The sequence below is a fragment of the Gossypium hirsutum genome, chromosome A05, assembly GCF_007990345.1.
Source record: "Gossypium hirsutum isolate 1008001.06 chromosome A05, Gossypium_hirsutum_v2.1, whole genome shotgun sequence".
Classification (NCBI taxonomy): Eukaryota; Viridiplantae; Streptophyta; class Magnoliopsida; order Malvales; family Malvaceae; genus Gossypium; species Gossypium hirsutum.
The window spans coordinates 14,265,949-14,284,196 of record NC_053428.1 but is presented as its reverse complement, the minus strand read 5'-3'; the positions used below and the strand labels follow the sequence as shown (position 1 = coordinate 14,284,196).

The 18,248-nt window shown below is 31.5% G+C and overlaps 2 protein-coding genes across 3 annotated transcripts; both read left to right on the top strand.

The window, feature by feature from the left end:
- Positions 1-1,464: 1,464 nt before the first annotated feature.
- On the top strand, positions 1,465-3,378 carry LOC107961491 (glutaredoxin-C9). Of its 2 annotated transcripts, none has more exons than XM_016897607.2 (2): positions 1,465-1,709; positions 2,838-3,378. In XM_016897607.2, exon 2 carries the CDS (start codon positions 2,838-2,840, stop codon positions 3,243-3,245), a length of 408 nt encoding a protein of 135 aa, XP_016753096.1. In that variant the 5' UTR covers positions 1,465-1,709; the 3' UTR covers positions 3,246-3,378. The 2 variants fall into 2 exon arrangements, with proteins under 2 accessions (XP_016753096.1, XP_016753097.1); XM_016897608.2 differs by having other exon boundaries at positions 1,468-1,709; positions 2,844-3,377.
- Positions 3,379-7,125: 3,747 nt separating this feature from the next.
- Positions 7,126-12,032, top strand: LOC107959968 (endoplasmic reticulum oxidoreductin-1). Its single transcript, XM_016896150.2, has 10 exons — positions 7,126-7,697; positions 8,146-8,277; positions 8,810-9,068; positions 9,323-9,433; positions 10,139-10,257; positions 10,349-10,453; positions 10,559-10,761; positions 11,104-11,227; positions 11,506-11,685; positions 11,780-12,032. Exons 1-9 carry the CDS (start codon positions 7,530-7,532, stop codon positions 11,683-11,685), a joined length of 1,401 nt encoding a protein of 466 aa, XP_016751639.1. The 5' UTR covers positions 7,126-7,529; the 3' UTR covers positions 11,780-12,032.
- Positions 12,033-18,248: the final 6,216 nt, after the last annotated feature.

Genomic DNA, 18,248 nt, shown 5'->3' with positions numbered 1-18,248 from the left:
TTAAACTAACTAATCACATTATAAAAGTAGAATGACCAAATTTTGTAAAAAATTAGAGTATATGTATTCAATCCAAATTTCAGCATAGAATAAATGTTAATGTTGAAATTTGATTATTGCCTTATAATGTAAAAAAAAAGCAAAAGAAAAAAGCAATGTAAACTCGAACGATATGTCAATCTCTAAAACTTTTGGAGCATTTAAATTATATATAGTCATGTAATATTTTAATAAAAAATGTAACAATATTAATTACTTGGACTAGTTAACAACATTACAAAAATATAAGAATCAAATTATGTTAGAAATTAAAATATAAAAATCAAATCTTAAATTCATACAAAATAGTGAGACTAAAACTATAATGTAACCCTGTCTTATAATGTAAAAAAAAATCACTTAATTTTATATATAGTATATAGATTTATTTAAAAATATAATTATTTTTATTTGATTCTATCTATATATTTGTTAAGATTTCAAACCTAAACAATTTAATTTATTTTTTAATATTTATGTCATAGTATATTTAATTTTGAAGGCTAGTATTATATATTTAATTTAATATAATATAAGTTATAACATATATATAATTAAATTAGATAGAATTTAAATTTCAAATATTTAAATACGAGCTCAATCTATATTAGAAACCTATTTATTTTTTGCTCGTTAAATATTTTTTTACCTAAACATTTCCAAAAATCTCAAACACGATTTGAAGAACAAAAAAAGAAAAATATTATGGCATAAAATAACTTTTAAAAAATCATTAGAAAAAAGTAAAAATGACAAAGATAGAAATTAGTTGCATGTTAAAAAAATGTAGGATTCGGAAGGGCAGGCCCAGGGGTAGGGGTAGCGAATCAGAGCCGTAGGGATGATGTTTAAAATAACAGACAGGGCATAATCTGACGGCGCCACTGCAAGCAAAGGACAAACCCCTCCTCCTGCGGCTGCCACTGCGTATAAGGAAAGCGACGTACTGGCCTCCCCTACGACGGCGTTTCAGTCGTTCCTTGTCGGCTTGTCGGTTTTCCCTACATGTTTCTAAAGTTTTAAAACGCACCTCCCAAGCCTTTCTTTCATTTATATCCGTTCATTTATTTTTCCTAAAACTGAAAATTGAAATTCTTCCCATAAAAGAAAATAGAAAAATTCCCGTACTTTGTACTATAGGACACGAGTTTAAAGAGAAAAAATATATATAATATTATTAAAGAAACATGAGTTTTATTTAATGTTTTCTTAAAGGAGAGTGTTCTGTTCTTTGTCTGAAATTGGCGTGAACAACAATCCTTTTTCTGTTGGGATATTTTGGAAGTGTTTCATATATGAAGGGTCCCACTACCATCCTGGCCCCACCCTCATCCATTTCACACTACTTAATGTATTTGATCTTCTTCGTTGTTTGACTGCAGGCGGGTTTTACTTTGAAATATCTAACAAGGTTTTTTTTTTCCATTTAAAAAATAATCAATCGAAAGTGGAAACTCAAGTAGTATAATATTATTTATTATATAGTTTGCTATTTGGGTCTGCACGTCAAAGAAAGCAAGGCATGCCTCAAAAGTTGGATGAGTAGAGGAGGAAGGGTTACTGAGTGACAGACTGTTGTCCGTACACTGTTTAGAAGGTAAACAAAAAACCTTTGGCAGAGCTTAAGCCCTCCCCGTCAGGTTTTGCCGGGCGTACCCACTCAGTTTCAGGTTCGACCTCTCTCTTCTCAGGTTTTATCATATTCTCTTTTTATTTCATATCTTTGATTCTCTCTCTAGGTCTCTCTTTCTTTCACGTTTTTGCACCCCTAGCATGGTAGAATGTTTCATTTTACCCTAAAGAAAAAGTATTTCTTTGGCCTAATCTAGAGGTGTTTCTTCGGCTTAATCTTGATGTGTGCATAGCCCTGGACCGGCTCAACTTAAATTTTAGCCCGTTTGCTAAGTTCAGGTCTAACACAATTAAAAAATGAGTTTAAAATTTTATCCAAATTAGACTCGGATAAAAATGTTAAAATTTGGGTTCGACTTGATCCGCCTATATTAATTTTTATATTATCTTTTATATAATTTTAAAACATATATAATACATCAAAAATATTAAAAACATCAAAATAAATATTTTTCAACAAATTAAAATAAATTTTTAAAAATATGTATACTTAAATAACACTAAGATAGATGCAACTTAATAAGCAAATGTCTCTAAAATAATAACAAAATTAACAAATGTCTATCAAATAATAACAAAATTAACAATAAAATAAGTTTTATACAATATCCAAACAATAACAACAAAATAGTAACAATATAATAGTAAAATGGTAACAAAATAGGGAGAAAACAATAAGAAAATAAATATTAAAGAAAAAACATTTTTTTTATTTAGTGAATTCTAGCTAGTCTGAGGTCGGGCCCGGGCCAAAAATACCTTAACTGAGACCTGGCTTGTTTTCTAAAAGGCCTTTATTTTTTTATCCAAACCTATTTTTTGTATCTATATTTTTTCCCAAACCTTTTTAGGTATTATTTATTTATTTATTTTAATACTTCTATATTATATTATATATATATATGTACACAGTGTAAAAGCGATCAGAGTCAATTGTCACTGTTTCGTTTTATCTTTCTATTCTCAGCTTCAAAATATATACCTACAAGAAAGCTCTTCATTTCACATTCCATTTTCACCACTCTTCTCATTTATTACTGGTTTTCATCATCCCCTTCCTCTCTTCAACCTGTAAAAACTCTTTCGTTTTTTTTCCCTTCAAAAGTTTGTTCACATATTTATTCGTGTTCTGCTATTATCTTTTGTTGTTGTGATCGAACCCAAAGATGCAGGTGACAAACAAAACTGGGATTCGGATGGCAAGCAACATAGGGATAGAAACCGAGGCATCAGCAACAACGATGATGCTTGACAATCCATACAAGATAGTGAGGCAGCTGGCTTCCACAAACGCAGTAGTTCTGTTCAGCATGAGTGGCTGTTGCATGTGCACTGTGGCTAAACGCCTCCTCTTCGGCCTCGGCGTTGGTCCCACCATCATCGAGCTTGATCACCATGGAGCCGGTCCTGATATCCAAGCCGTCCTCTTCCAGCTCGTCGCTGATGGTCGACAGCCTGTCCCTGCCGTGTTTGTGGGTGGCAAGTTCCTTGGTGGCATTGAAACCCTCATGGCTTGCCACATCAATGGCACATTGGTCCCTCTCCTCAAAGAAGCTGGCGCACTTTGGCTCTGATTCTCTTGTTTAACACTCCAATGTTTAACAACAGTTTACCGGAATATTCTGGTCTACCTAGGCCTAGCTAACTCTTAATTATTATATGAATTAACTTTTACGTTTATATTTTATCAGATTTATATATGAATTATGATTTGCAATCTGTTTTACTTTTTCGTTTTTTTAATTAAAATACAAGGTTTTAAAATAGTGTAAGCTTTCTTTTTCAACAATAACTGGCTAGCTAGGGTTACCGTGCAGAGTACGGAGTGACGCCAATGTGAGCTGAGCTTATTTCGTGCTTGTCAGCTTTTTTTTACTAAGCATTAACTTACAGATTTTCTCATCTTATTATTATTCACAACTTTAATTCTTCTTTACAGAAATCTATGACTTCTAGTATCAAAATTTTCTTTAGCTTGGTATATGTGATCATCATCATCCAAGAAAGAAGAAATAATCTTATACTACTATTCTTTTTTCTTTCCATTTTACAAAGAAAAAAAAAATCCATCAAGCTTGCCGGAATATATGATGAAGTGATCGCCGGCCACATAAAGAAAGAAGAAAAAGAAGAAGAGCCATGTGGAAAGTGGGGGGAACAAAATAGGGATATATGATATATCATAATATTGCTTAGGATAAATGGTTAATGTGGAATGCATGGCATGCATGCATATCATGAGGAATTGTGAATCCCTGGGTTGACAAGCGAAATTTCCCCAGGAAAATGATGGACTGTTGTTATTAATTCTTCAAGAAAAAAAGGAAAAAAACCTCTCACTCGGCTATCTAGGTTGTCAGTGATAGTCAGATGGCGTGAAATAAAAGGAGTACTATGTGATTTCTTTCTTGCTTACTTTTGCAGCGCACTCCTTACTTACACAAGTTTCCCTCTAATTAAAGCAATTTGTAATGTAAAATAGCACTGATTTTTGAAGTTGCAAAGATGGTTACAGAGAAAAATTAGCGTGAATTGAAATACAAATTATATAAATGGCATGCAGCGAGCGGATATGAAGAAGAAAATTAGATGGTCATAATAATTATTTTCCATATGTGAAAGCTTTCACTGTCTCAACTACGTAGTCTGTAGTGATGAAGAAAATAAAAGTGGTGAAATTCGTCGCAGTAAATTAATGATTACACTGTCGATTTACCAATCATTTTCTAATATTCTTCCGGGGATTTATGACACATATTTGACCATGATTGTATATAATAAGGTAAAAATACAAGCAGACCATGATTTTCTCATTTCCTGAGACAGAACAGAATCATGATGAATGAAGCCCCCCAATTCTGTTTGGAATTTTTTTTTTAATTATGTTAATTAATTTCTCCACATTGACTGCTTGTCAAACTTTGTCTGACAGTGATTGTTATATCCAACGGTACATTGATGCTATAATTTTGTTTTCCTTCGTACTTTAGTTTTTTTCTATTTGAGAGCCAACCAAAGTATGCGAAAATATTCGATCAAAAACAAAAATATGCGAAAAATAAGAACCTTATTTTAACCTACATAGATGATTAGAACCCTAACAAATCTAATTATGCCAAATAACAAATAATTTAGATAATTTTTTTAAAAGATAAATTATAATATGATAGAGTCAGGCGAGTGTTACTGGTTCAAAACCCGGATCCTGTTCACTTGAATCTTCTAAAAGCAATCCATTAATAGGCCCAACTTTTAAACTAACAATATTTTGAAGGTTTTTTCCCCCTTAAATATCAGCCCAGTCAAGTCTCTTATTATTAACGATGAGTAAAATTCGATTTGATTCGAAAATTTTGATAAAAAAATTAAATTTTTTAATTAAATAGTTTGAGTTATTCAAGTTAATCGAGTTATTCGGATTATCTCAAATAAAAAAAATCAAAATTTTCGATTTAACTCGAATATGAATTACTCAATTCGAGTTATTCGAAAATCTAAATAAGAAAAGGCAAAACTATGTCGTTTTGATAAATGTTTACCTTTTCTAAAGTTAAAAGTTAAAACTACATTTTTTTAAATGTTTACCCATTAAGTTAAAAAATAAAACTATTATATTGTTTACGTAGTTAAATAATCTTGTACTTCGTCTACCCAGTTAAATAATCGGTTCATGCAAACGTAACATTGAGTACAAATAATAAGATTCGTTAACTCGACTCGAATCAACTAAAATTTTTTTGATTCGATTCAACTCGATTGAATACTCACCTCTACATATTATTTAACAATTTAAAATTTAGTCCCTTATTTTAATTTTGAGAAATTAGGTTATTATTTATTTATTTAATAATTTGATCCTTTCGCTAACATCCATGTAGTTTTGCTATTAGTTGATGACATGTTAATTGTAAAAATTGGCGGAATCATTTACAATTTTTGTTAATTTTATCTTTGTTCCTTTAAAATTCATTTCAAATTCTAATAAATAGAATTTTTTTTTACATTTTGTTAAAAATCCTAAAAATTTGAAGATATATTTTTAAAAAATCTAAAGATTATGAAAGCTATTAAAATTTTTTTAAAATCTAAAAAAAAAATTAATCTTTCAATTTTGGTAAGTTTTCAATTTAGGCATCTAAAATAAAAAAAAATTGTAAATTGGGCACTCTTATTGACAACTATTTTATTATTTTAATCATTTAACTTTATTAAATTTTTATTTTAGTCACTCATATTAATTTAATGTTATTACATTCCACCTAATTTGGCCATCAAAATTTATGATTGCTCTACTGAGAAAAGAAAATTATTTAAAAATTAAGTGATACTTATATTTATATTTAATTAATGTATCATTTTAAATTTTAATAAAAAAATGCATTTTACTGTTTAATTGTTCATAAACATGTAATATATAATTTTCATGTAATTAACTTGAAACATATTATTTTAATATTAATATAACATAGAAAATAACAAATTCAAGTAAAAAATCATTAACTTTTTTAGTGTCTATTTATTCATTAATTTCTGGATTTGGTAAATGCATTTCAAAGTTTTCTTTTAAATGGTCAACGCGAGTCAGGTTCAACAAACCGACTCAAAACGACATGTTCCTCTGTCAAATATCTACACATCTTTTTAATGCACTGATATAAACAGCAATAATATAGATCGGTATGGATTTATTTATATTTGTGTAAATTTTAAATAATTTTATATTATTTGTAATTTTTACATATTTAATATTTTAATAATTAAATTGTCATATTTTACACTTCATTTATGTGGATCATGTATAATATTTTTGTTATAAATTAAAAATTTATAACTATTCATTTTATGTAAAATACTTTCAAATATTAAATATATATTAATATAAGTAATATTTTAAAAATATCATATTGTTTAAAAAATATACATGTATGACAAGTACATATATTTTGATAAATTTAATGGTGTAAAAAATTACAAAAATTTAATTTTACATTGGTGTAAGTAAATTCATCACATCTAAGTTTGTTATTTATATATAAATCACAATAATTTAAGTATAGTAAAAAATATCCTTAGAATTCATTAACTCAAAATGTTAAGATTTGTAATTGTTTTTTTTATTTGGATAAATAATTAATTTAAAAAAATAAGTTATTGAAATTTTATAAATTAAAAATAATTATATTATAAATAAATAATATAAAATATATTTAATATCGATATTATTAAATTTATAAAATTTTATAAATAGTTTTAATAAAATAAAATATTAAAAATATATATTATGATTAAATAAAAATGATTTTTTATATATTTCGTTGTATGAATAATGAATGTGTTTTTAAATTAATACCACATCTACGAAAAATAATTATAAATTTAAAATTAGAAAAAAAATGAATATTTATGAAAATCCGAATATGTTATATCTGTTTCTTACACACAAAGGTTCTTGTTCCTGTTTTTATTTCAGAGGTACTACATTAAATTGGGTGCACCCTCAAGCACCATATCGCCCCCTTCCATTTTCTCCGTGTTCCAATGGTTTGAAACGGTACAGACTACAAAGAAATAAAACCAGAGACCAAAACACCAAGAGATTTCTTAGATCATCTCTCTCTTCTCTTTGATCCCCTTCAAATCCCAGATTTTCACCGTCTTCTAACCCCAAAACCTACTCTTGCAAATAACACAACCCAAAGCACGAAATTCCATCACCTTCATCACGACTATATTCTAACAGAATTAGTATCGTTACCATTTTTTCTTGTTTTCTATTGAATTGCAGGACACAAAACAAGGGGTTTCGGAGTTTTGGTGCTCTGGATCCTTTTTCTTTTACTTCGTCGAAAAGGTGGTAGATGGTGGAATCAGAAGTAAAGAAGATCAAGAAGGGGGATAAAATGAAGTGGAGATGGGTGATCGGAGCTTTCACTACGATTCTCCTTGCTATCGCTTTGGCTTCAAGAAGTACACCAAAGATCCCTTTTAAATCTGGACAGTTTAGCAAGTCTTGTCATTGTCCTCAGGTTTCTCTTTTCTCCCCTCTTTTTCTTCTTTCCAATTTGTTAAATTGGAAGACGTGGTTGGAATGAAATGAAAAAAGAATTTTATGTTATTTCACTTTGATTTTTATTAAATTGGCGCCAAATTCAACTACTCATTCCCGTATTCTTGTGATCTTATCCTTCTGTTTGTAAGCTTTTAGTAGTGTTTAGATGAATTCATTGGGTACTAAAAATGTAGTCTCTTTCACATTTATGTGTCTAATTGATACAAATTCAAGTACTCTGTTTCACTTTTATGTATTTCTAGTGAACCTAACTTCTGGCTTACGAATATCTTAGTTGCTTTTACATGAATTTCTTGAAAAGTTGTTTCCTTTGTTGAACCCCTCTTTTCTGTTTAGGTTGAATGATGAGATAGTTGATTTATTTTTTTTTTGGTATGGCAATGACTCTTCTTGAATTTGTGCAGGACAAACACAGGTATAGTGGGATTGTAGAGGATTGTTGTTGTGATTATGAGACTGTTGACCATCTTAACGAGGAAGTATTACATCCATTACTTCAGGATCTTGTTAAAACCCCATTTTTTCGGTATTTCAAGGTTAGATTAATGCCCAATACCCATTCTATGATTGAAATATTATGTGAATATTTTAGTTTGTTATTTTAGAGATAATGTTCACAATGTTGATGCTGGGACCTGAAAGCTTTCCAATAGAAATGTTTATATATTGCAGTTAATTACAAGAAATTATCAGATAAATGGTGTGGTAAATGGCGTGTTCCGCAGTTATAAAATTCTGTTCAGTAATTATAGTATTCTGTCTATGTAGTTTGAGCTTCCATTTTCATTTGTCTGATATTATTTTCAATGCAATATTCATACTTGCCGTACTTGTAGAGTGCAAAGGAAGTGATCATAGGACTTGTGCAAGTTTTGAAATCTAACATGTTTATAAAATGAAAAATGCACACTAGTTTAAGTTGTTGAGAAGTCTAATTATTATGATGCAAACATGGAATGAATTAAGGAATAAGAACAGATTGCTCCCATTTGAAAATCATGCTCTATATAGATCCCTTACCTGATTTTTTTTTTTTTGAATCCTAGTTTTTTCTATTGCCTTGGGCAGGTTAAATTGTGGTGTAACTGTCCATTTTGGCCCGATGATGGTATGTGCCGTTTGCGGGATTGTAGTGTTTGTGAATGTCCAGAAAATGAATTCCCTGAATTATTTAAGAAGCCCTACCATCATGGCCTTCCATCAGATGACCTTAAGTGCCAAGAAGGAAAGCCGCAGGCTGCTGTTGACCGCACACTAGATAGTAAAGCTTTTAGAGGGTGGACAGAAACAGATAACCCCTGGACATATGATGATGAGACTGATAATTGTGAGTCCGAATCTGTTCTTGACAGTTCAGACTAATTTAAGTTTTTTTGCCAGTTTTTATGTATTGGATGCTCTCAAGCTCCATGTTTGTGTCCTTGAGATTAATAGTTAAATTGATGTTTTGCAATGAGTTAAGATTCAGTGTTGCTCTCTTGGCAATGCTAGTTACAAAAAGACTTGCAGTGAGAATGGTGGTGTTTTAATATATTCCAAAAAATTGAACTTGCCCATTATTAAACAATTTCAATTTTGCAGCTGAGATGACATATGTGAACCTTCAACTGAACCCGGAGCGCTACACTGGCTACACTGGTCCATCAGCCAGAAGAATATGGGATGCTGTGTACTCGGAGAACTGTCCCAAATGTGAGTTCTCACTTGTTATTCTGTAAAGCGTGAGTGAATGCAGGTCACCTAAGCATTTTTTGTACATTTAGAGGCGTTAGGCCCTTACTCCTTAAAAATTTGATTTTTGAGTAATAACTAATATTGTATTTCCTTTTATTAATTCTGTACTTGATTGTCTTAAGGAGCTTGCTGTGAGTTTTGATCTCCTGATCAGAACCTGATACATAGTCTTTATTAGTGTTAATATATTTGCGACCAGGCTTGTCTCATAATACTGGTGTTTCTGGCTTTTGATTCCATCTTCCCTATTCTCTAGATCTGGCATTTATGTATTCAGATTGTCATGTTTGTGTGTTTTTACACATTATAATCATGTTTAATGTATTATAAAATTATATAAAATTTTATATATTTTTACCACTTGTCTTATAAATTTGCCACAACCATGATTGTATTCGTGTTGTCACATTAGTGTTGTGTAATCATATCATGTCTGAAATTACCATCTCTCTCTGACATACACAAACAAGCTCGCAAATGTTCATGTATTGGATTCTTTTGCTATTTGAAGAATTTATTAATTACCACGATTGGCATGATTTATGTTCTTTCATGTCCACTTTGTTACAATTGTCCTTACTGGAAGATAGGAATATACTGATGAGTCACTTTTTTTTATTCCCTCCACAGAAGTTACTTTTAAAATTTTTCTCTGCTATGCAGATCCAGCTGAAGAATTGTGCCAAGAGGAAAAAATACTTTACAAATTGATTTCTGGACTTCACTCATCTATTTCGATCCATATAGCTTCTGATTATCTACTTGATGAAGCCACAAACTTGGTATAAATTCTTAATTTTGTGTATCTTTATTCGTAGGTGCATCATAGTTCTATGGATATTTATCTTATTTGTTTTTATTTTCTTATTTCAGTGGGGCCATAATCTTGACTTAATGTATAATCGGGTTTTAAGATATCCAAATCGTGTGCAGAACTTATACTTCACATTCCTCTTTGTGCTCCGAGCTGTGACAAAGGTGAGTAGCATGAGTCCAAGTACTTAATAAATCTATTTTTACTAGTCAAGTATTTATTAGTTCTGGAGTCAGTTATTTTACTAGAGGTTGCTTGATGCATTGCAGGCAGCTGATTACTTGGAACAAGCTGAATACGATACCGGTAATCCAACCGAGGACCTGAAAACACATTCCCTAATGAGACAGCTACTTTATAATCCAAAATTGCAAGCTGCATGCCCACTTCCATTTGATGAAGCTAAATTATGGAAAGGACAAAGAGGACCTGAACTGAAGCAGAAAATACAAGCTCAGTTCAAAAATATCAGGTTTCTCTAATTTCCTTGTTGGCAATGCATTTAAAAAGCGACAATTTCTTATTTCTATATTATGCATTGGAAGTTGGAACATATAAAATGAGAAACCATATTTACTTAAATCGTACTTGCGTCAACACATTAAGATGGCTGAATTCATTGAAAACTTCGACATTCTCAAGAGGAAATGAAATCTGAAATTGTATATTTTAACTTTCATTAGGTTCTTAACCCTCACTTGCAGAAGAACTTTAATGTACTGTTTCATCTTTCTCTTTGATTTCTGACGTTTGATATCTGTGCCACTGATTTAATTTGTGTAGCTATGATGTAATAATTGCATTTGGTTTGCAGTGCGTTGATGGACTGTGTAGGGTGTGAGAAATGTCGACTTTGGGGAAAGCTTCAGGTTCTTGGTCTTGGAACTGCATTGAAGATACTTTTCTCTGTTAATGGTGAAGATCACTCGCATCAGACAGTAAGGAGTTCCTACTTTTCCAACTCTACGAGCTAGAATTTTGCTTATGGAACTTTTGAAGCCATTAAAATTATGAATTCCTGTCTACAAGATGATGTCTTGTATAATGTCTTCATTCTCTGTTGCAGTTAATAGGGTGTTGCTAATTATTCATCTTTTGATTGTGTTTTTGTATCGTGAGATTTATCTAGGTTGCCGTTGGCAACTAGTTTATGTGTTCTCTTTGCATGGGTGTACAACTTTTCATTTGGACTAAAGTTTGGTTCATTGACCCATAGTTGGAGTTGCAACGGAACGAAGTGATTGCCCTGATTAATCTACTCAATCGACTATCCGAGTCTATAAAATTTGTCCATGAAATGGGAGCAGCAGCTGAAAAACTCAATGAAGGAACAGTAACTTCTACTAGGTTGAACAGCCTGGTGCAACAGGCATGGGCGTCGATTGTTAAGACATAGGTAAGATGTTATTGACATCCTGGCTTGTTTCGTACATGAACATACATGTTCGACTTTTGGTTTTGCCTTACCACACGCATTCTGTTGCTTGCAGGTGATGATCCAACTCCAAAGAACTGCATCGTTCTTCCAAAAGCTAGATTAGGGTTTTGAAGAAATATAAGCATGGCAAGTGTAGAACCAGCAGTTTTGCTATAGTTGCATATTTTGAAATCTCATGTAAAACAAGAACTATAAAAAGGTAACAGAGAAATTAAAATTATCCCGAGTCAGAATCTGTATAACAGATTATATGGTATATGAACAATAGTTTACATATGAAATGAACCCTTTCTTCTAGAACCAAATTTTTGGTACTGAAAGAAGTTACAATCTTGAGATGGACTGAAAATGTTGTAGATGTTGGTTTCGAATGTCAGATAATTTATCTTTTGACCTTTTCAGGGGTGGTTAATACAACAAAAACTGGAAATAAAATTAGAAAACACACCTAAATTCCTATCTTTAAATAATTTTGTCTTGTTTTGGTCCAAATTGCCAGCCAAATTCGTCTTTTTTCCCCCTCCCGATCTTTCTTCTATTTTAAGTCTGTGGAATGCGTCTATATAACAATCTCCTGAAACCATCAAGTGTCATCGTCAAAAGAAAAGCCGAGCTGAAGCAACTTCATTTTCATCAAGTGAAAGAAAAACCCAATCTTGGATCAGCTTTTGAAGTTAATAATGAAGGAGGTGGGATACAAGCGACACTGGTGCGAAGTAGCTACTTCCCCTCTTATTACTCCAAGAAGATCATCATCTTGTCCACGGCTAGAGACCATTCTTGAAGAAGGGAGTGAAAACAAAGGTGTTTCCATTCCTTCAAAGAAAGTCTTCCTTCTTGTCCCGGTCGTCTTGTCTACGGTTTTCTATTTCTTGCTTAAAAAGGATGTCAACTTTTCTGCATGAACCTTCCTTGTTTCTGCGTGACACCAACTATCTGTGCATGGAGGAACTTAAGAAACGCTTGAAAGATAATGATCAGAAGCATGGTTATGGAGAAGAAAAAGGAAATCAATGCTTTGTTCAATAAGTTTTTAGCATTGTAATATGTGAGAATATGAGATGGAGTGTTTGGAGAAGAAATTTGGTCAACTTTTTTTGCAATGTTCCAAATTTATAAACCATGTTTTATTACATCAATCCAAACATCTCCTTGTCTCTGTATTCTCAAAATTTATGATTGCAAGATGTTTCTGTATTTCAACGACCAGTATCAAAGTGCATTTGTTATATGAACTCCTGAGAAATTTAAAGAAATGGATTGTGTTAGCAAGAAATTAACTATATATGAAATTGAATGCTCTCCATAAGTGAATTTCATAAATTTGGTTTTGGCCGTTATGATTAGAAAGCATATGACAAAGCTGGTTTAGGTCAGACATTTTCTTCTGTGAAATCAGTGTTTGAAAATCATACATGTCACTTGTTCACTCAAGTAACAGATTCTGAAACTGATTTGTTTTCTTGCAGATTGCACTATCGGTGCGAGCTGTTCAATGTTCTTCAACTTCAAACAATTTAGAGTGTGTTTTCTCTGATTTTTAACTTTATGATTAAGTTTGCCACCTCTACTTGAGATGGTTCACTTCTGATTTCTTAGCATGTGGTAAAAATCTAACAAGCCATACCAATGCATGCTGTTGATGCATGTAAAAACTTATTATTAGCTGCTACATGGAAACTCTTCCCTTCCAGAAATGGCTACGATATGAGTATCAAATACAATAGTTTAATATCTCCTCATCTCAAACAAGACAAGTTTCTAACATGTCCCCAAGATTAGCATCTCCTTTTTTACATCCATCGCAATCAAAACTTTTCAACATGCCAAATGGCAGCTTTAACACGATGCTAACGGGATTGACATTGTAAAAATATCATCCAGTAACTTGATGCCGATGGAACAAAATCTTACGAAATGCTGTCAGGAAAAAATCTAGACCAGAATTATGGATCTTCCAGCTTGGGAAACGAGGACACCAATAAAAATTACCAGCTACTGCTGCTGCTTTGAATTGAGAGCAAGATGGAGACCCTACCAAAACCATGAATGACAAATTCCATTGGATATATGAAACCAAGAAAGTGCGAGTATAGATGGTGTAATTAACAGTATAGATGGTGTAATTAACCCAAATCCTGATTATAATCATTAATTTCAGAACCCTTTTATCTGTTTTAATTTAGTTTCTCCATTTCCATCGAGTTTGACATTTTTGAAACTTCCTTGGAGCTTAAAGATCATTGTAGGCCGAAATATGTAATTGCCAACTATAAAAATTGTCGTGGAGACAACATGAAATCTCCATTATATTGATACCAAAATAATTCATTTTGGAGTGAAATTTCTTAGCATTCGACTTTTCCTTTGAATTTCAAGTTTTAAAATTCAGTTCTTGTTAAAGTTTAATACTCCTTCCAGGGGATTAATCTGCCTTTTTTTGGACTGATAAATAAGACGAAGAACAAAAGTTGTAGCATTCCAGGCAAATCGGTTTTCAAAGGAAACAATAAGAAAACAAAACCTCCAGAAATGAAAATAATCATTTTAATATCAAGTGTATAACAAGGGAACTGTAACATAATATCGGCTATTCGTTTCCCAAATGAAACCTTGTTTAATGTTCCCCGTCCTTCAGATTCCTCCCTTTGAATGTTGTAATGTCAAGCAATGTATCTATACAACAAAGCATACAAGGACAGAGAAAGCAAAATCGGAAGAACAACAATGACCCTCTTCGGCACACGTACTCCACCACGTTCCTCTTCGACGATGGTCTCCAATCGCGGACTGCTCGAAGATCTCTGGCGAGATATCAAGAGGGCGGGTGCCACTTCGCCCCATGTTTGCATGTATCGAATGTCCTTTGCCATTTCTTGCGTGCGTACGACGGAAGCTCTCAAGAAAGCTTGTATTTGAGGAATGGTGAAAAATCAAATGTTGTTGCTCAAAATTCCTGGGGAGAATCATCTGTGAAAAACTTGAAATTATATAAAGTTTTACGTTATGAGTTATCGAAGCTGAAGGGGGTAATTGGTAACAACTAACAACGTTAGACTAAACTATAATTAGTGCGAAAGACAGGCCAGACACTGTCTTGAAAAGTGCAAGGACAGTTTTAAATATTCTACCTGATAGAAATAGAAAATGGAGATTGGGTGCTAAAATTAGGGCAACCAAATGAGTTAGAATAGGATGAATGTGGTAAATTAAATTAGAACATGAACTGCTTTTGATAATCTTATCCCTATGTAGGGAAACATTAGTTTTAGTTGGAATTGAGTCCCGATAGTTGGCACTTGTTCAATACACATGATCATTGAGGAAGGATTTGTCATTAATGGAATTATTACAAGATTTTTTTTTATTGCATGTGATTTGAAGGATATTTTTTTTAATATCAATTGAAGGATATTAATGTGTTTAACAAAGGAGTAAAAACAATCACATCATATTTTAATATCAATTTCTAATATCTATCAAATATAAATATTTTTAAAATAATTAAATAACTAGTGAAATAATAATTAAACAAAAATATCCAAAACCTTCTGTCACCCGAATTGGGAATTAGTCCAAGTAAGCTAATTCTTAAAATATGTAATAATGTAAATTAAGAAAATTTGAAGTAAATCTACCACAATGTTTAATTCAGACCTTCCTTCAAAAATGGTTTCAAGAAATTTCTCCGACCAAAATAGTGAATGTAAACGTGACAAAACCAGTTTTGGTCATCAAGGCAAAGGGGAACAAATTTGGACCATTCAATCAATATAGAAAAATCAAGATGACAGATGTCAGAAAACTGGTTGGTGCCGGTTAAGCTCAGAAAAGTGAAAATTTGGAAGCTATTGATTCCAACAAAACTCGTATCTCATTTTTCCATTCAAACTTCGACACATAAAGGATAAAAAGGTCCCACTCCCGCCGCGTAGTTATCTCTTGGATCTGCTATTGCAAGCATCTAATACCGTAATACTCGTGCAGATTAATATCAACAGCAAGTGGCGGCACTAGGTGTTAAATATTTTGATTAAGACTCATTGACTAAGACCACTCGCTCATTTTATGCCTAACGATGTTGTTATAAAATCTTACTCATACCTTCACTCTGTGCTCATATAAAACCAGGATGTTTCATTTGTAAATCCTTGTTCCTTCCTACGGTTTTCACATTTCAGCCTTTTTCCTTCTTATCAGAGATGGCCAATTCACGTATCCCCAGGTTCGTTATGGAGGTTGCTCCACCACAGTTTATTACTGTGATGAGGCATAGAACAAGGAAGATGTTGGACACTATCAGTGAAGAGGATAAAGATGGTAGCAGCTACAATGACTCTCTTTCTGCTGCTTCCAAGGCCTCAGCAACTGTGCCTGTGGGTGCCATGCCTGCTGCTGCCAATACTGTGACGGCTAACTCCAACTATATTCTCAAAGGGTTGTCGAGTTTTTCAAATTTCGATAATTAGAGAGCGAGTTGCTTTTGGTGAAATTGAAGATGCATGTACTTGGTCATATTGTAACCTGTGTTATGATAAGCCGAGTAAAATTGTTTGCATGGATGCTGTAAAGTAATGGGAAATTTGCATGAATAAAAACTTTTATTGATACTTATATTTTTACTATATTGAGATCGAGGAGATTCGGTTGTTATGAATGCTCAATGCCTAGCAATTCGGAGCACTGTTACGTTTTGAATCCATAACTTTAGACATCTAGCCCATTGTTTTGTATTTGAATTATATAAATCTTAAACATTTTTTTGGACATCAAGACATTAATAGCTAGTTTTTCACTATTTCAGTATATTCTCAGATGTAGTCTATCGCTGGCAACTGAACAATAATATTAATATCTATGGAGAAGTTATCCCTTGGTTTTAGGCCATTCAGATGACCAACTTTAAGTTCAAGTTGCTCTAATGATGTTCCCTAACTTTGTTAGAAGTGGGAACATCTTTAAGCTCTAAAAAATTCCAATTTTTTTTTTTTGGTACCAAATCTGGATTTGTATGTGATAGTTTTCAGTATCTTGGGTCTGAACAACACTAGGGTATTGAGAAAAAGTAATTACTGCTCATTATCAGCTTATAAGCAAGAGTGGCCATTATGCCCATGTAGTTTTAACATAATAAGAAAATCCCATCCAATCCAAATTTGCTTAAAAAGTCAAAAGACGTGAGCCTGATAAAATTTGAGTACCAACAATTCAAGCTTAAAAAAATCTAATATGAAATAAAATTAAGTCGTAAAATTTGAGACGGCTTTAATGTAAACCCGTTATTCAAAATATGGAAAAGTCTAAATTAATAATTAAAAAGCAAAAAGCAAAAATATAAATATTATTATATAATGAAACTTAAAATATAATTAAATTACAATTTTTTATTTATAAACATTATATAATTACTCATAGTTGAAATATACAAAATTTAGATTTAATAAATGTATTAAAATTTTAAACGATCTCTCCAACTGATCCAAAGTTAAAACTAATTTAATTAAATTAAATTGACCAAAACGGCTTAGGTAAGTCAATTTCAATTAACTTTAGTTCACCTTTGGGATGTGTTTGGTTCAATGTTAGGCAATATGAGATTCCCAAATGACATCTTCTCATTTGGGTTTTAAATATTATATTGATTTAAGATGCTTGAGGAACTGATATTTTTAGGAGGTGTTTGATTTACAAAATGTGATATTACTTTTAGTAATAGGGTTGTCAAAATTTAAAATTACTTAACACATAGCTTCAAAAAAAAAAAAAAAATTAACACATTATTGGATATGTTTCGTTATCATGTTTATTCTTCTCTTTAAAACATGTATAAATAAAAAAGTTGAAACTATAAATTATTAGCACGAAAACTATTTCTTTTTAGAATTTACAATATAACTAACAAAATATATTATAAATTGCATAAAATTAAAATAAAATAAAGTAGGAAATTATTAAAAAAATGAATACATAAACTAAATACAATAATAGATAAAACGAGATGCGACTTCCCCCTAGATATTTTACACTTTCTCCCACAAAAAAACTTGTAATGCCTACTCCATTTGTAATTCCATCGATTACTCGCCTATCAAAAAAATGAGTTAATTCGGCCAATCCTCTTATACCTTTTGTTAATGATATTGAATAAAACATATCTATGTAACCACGATTATATGACCAATCATATATCAAATATATCATTTTATCCAATAAAATTCTTTTAGGACCCCTTTTCACAAATGAATTTAGTAAGTTTAAATTTTGTACAGATGAATAAAAAGGTTTATATAAAAGGAATGTTGTAAATATTCCGAAACAAGCTATACTCACTGAAAAAGTTGCATTTTTAAAAAATTGATACGAATCCTCAAAATCATTTGAATTTTGATGTAAAAGATTTATATTTATTTTTTAAAAACATTAATTATACTTATGAAATTAAAAAAACATATGATAAATATATATATTTAACTCAAATGTGAAACAATACTAAGGTAAATTATTGGATAAAATTTTGTGTA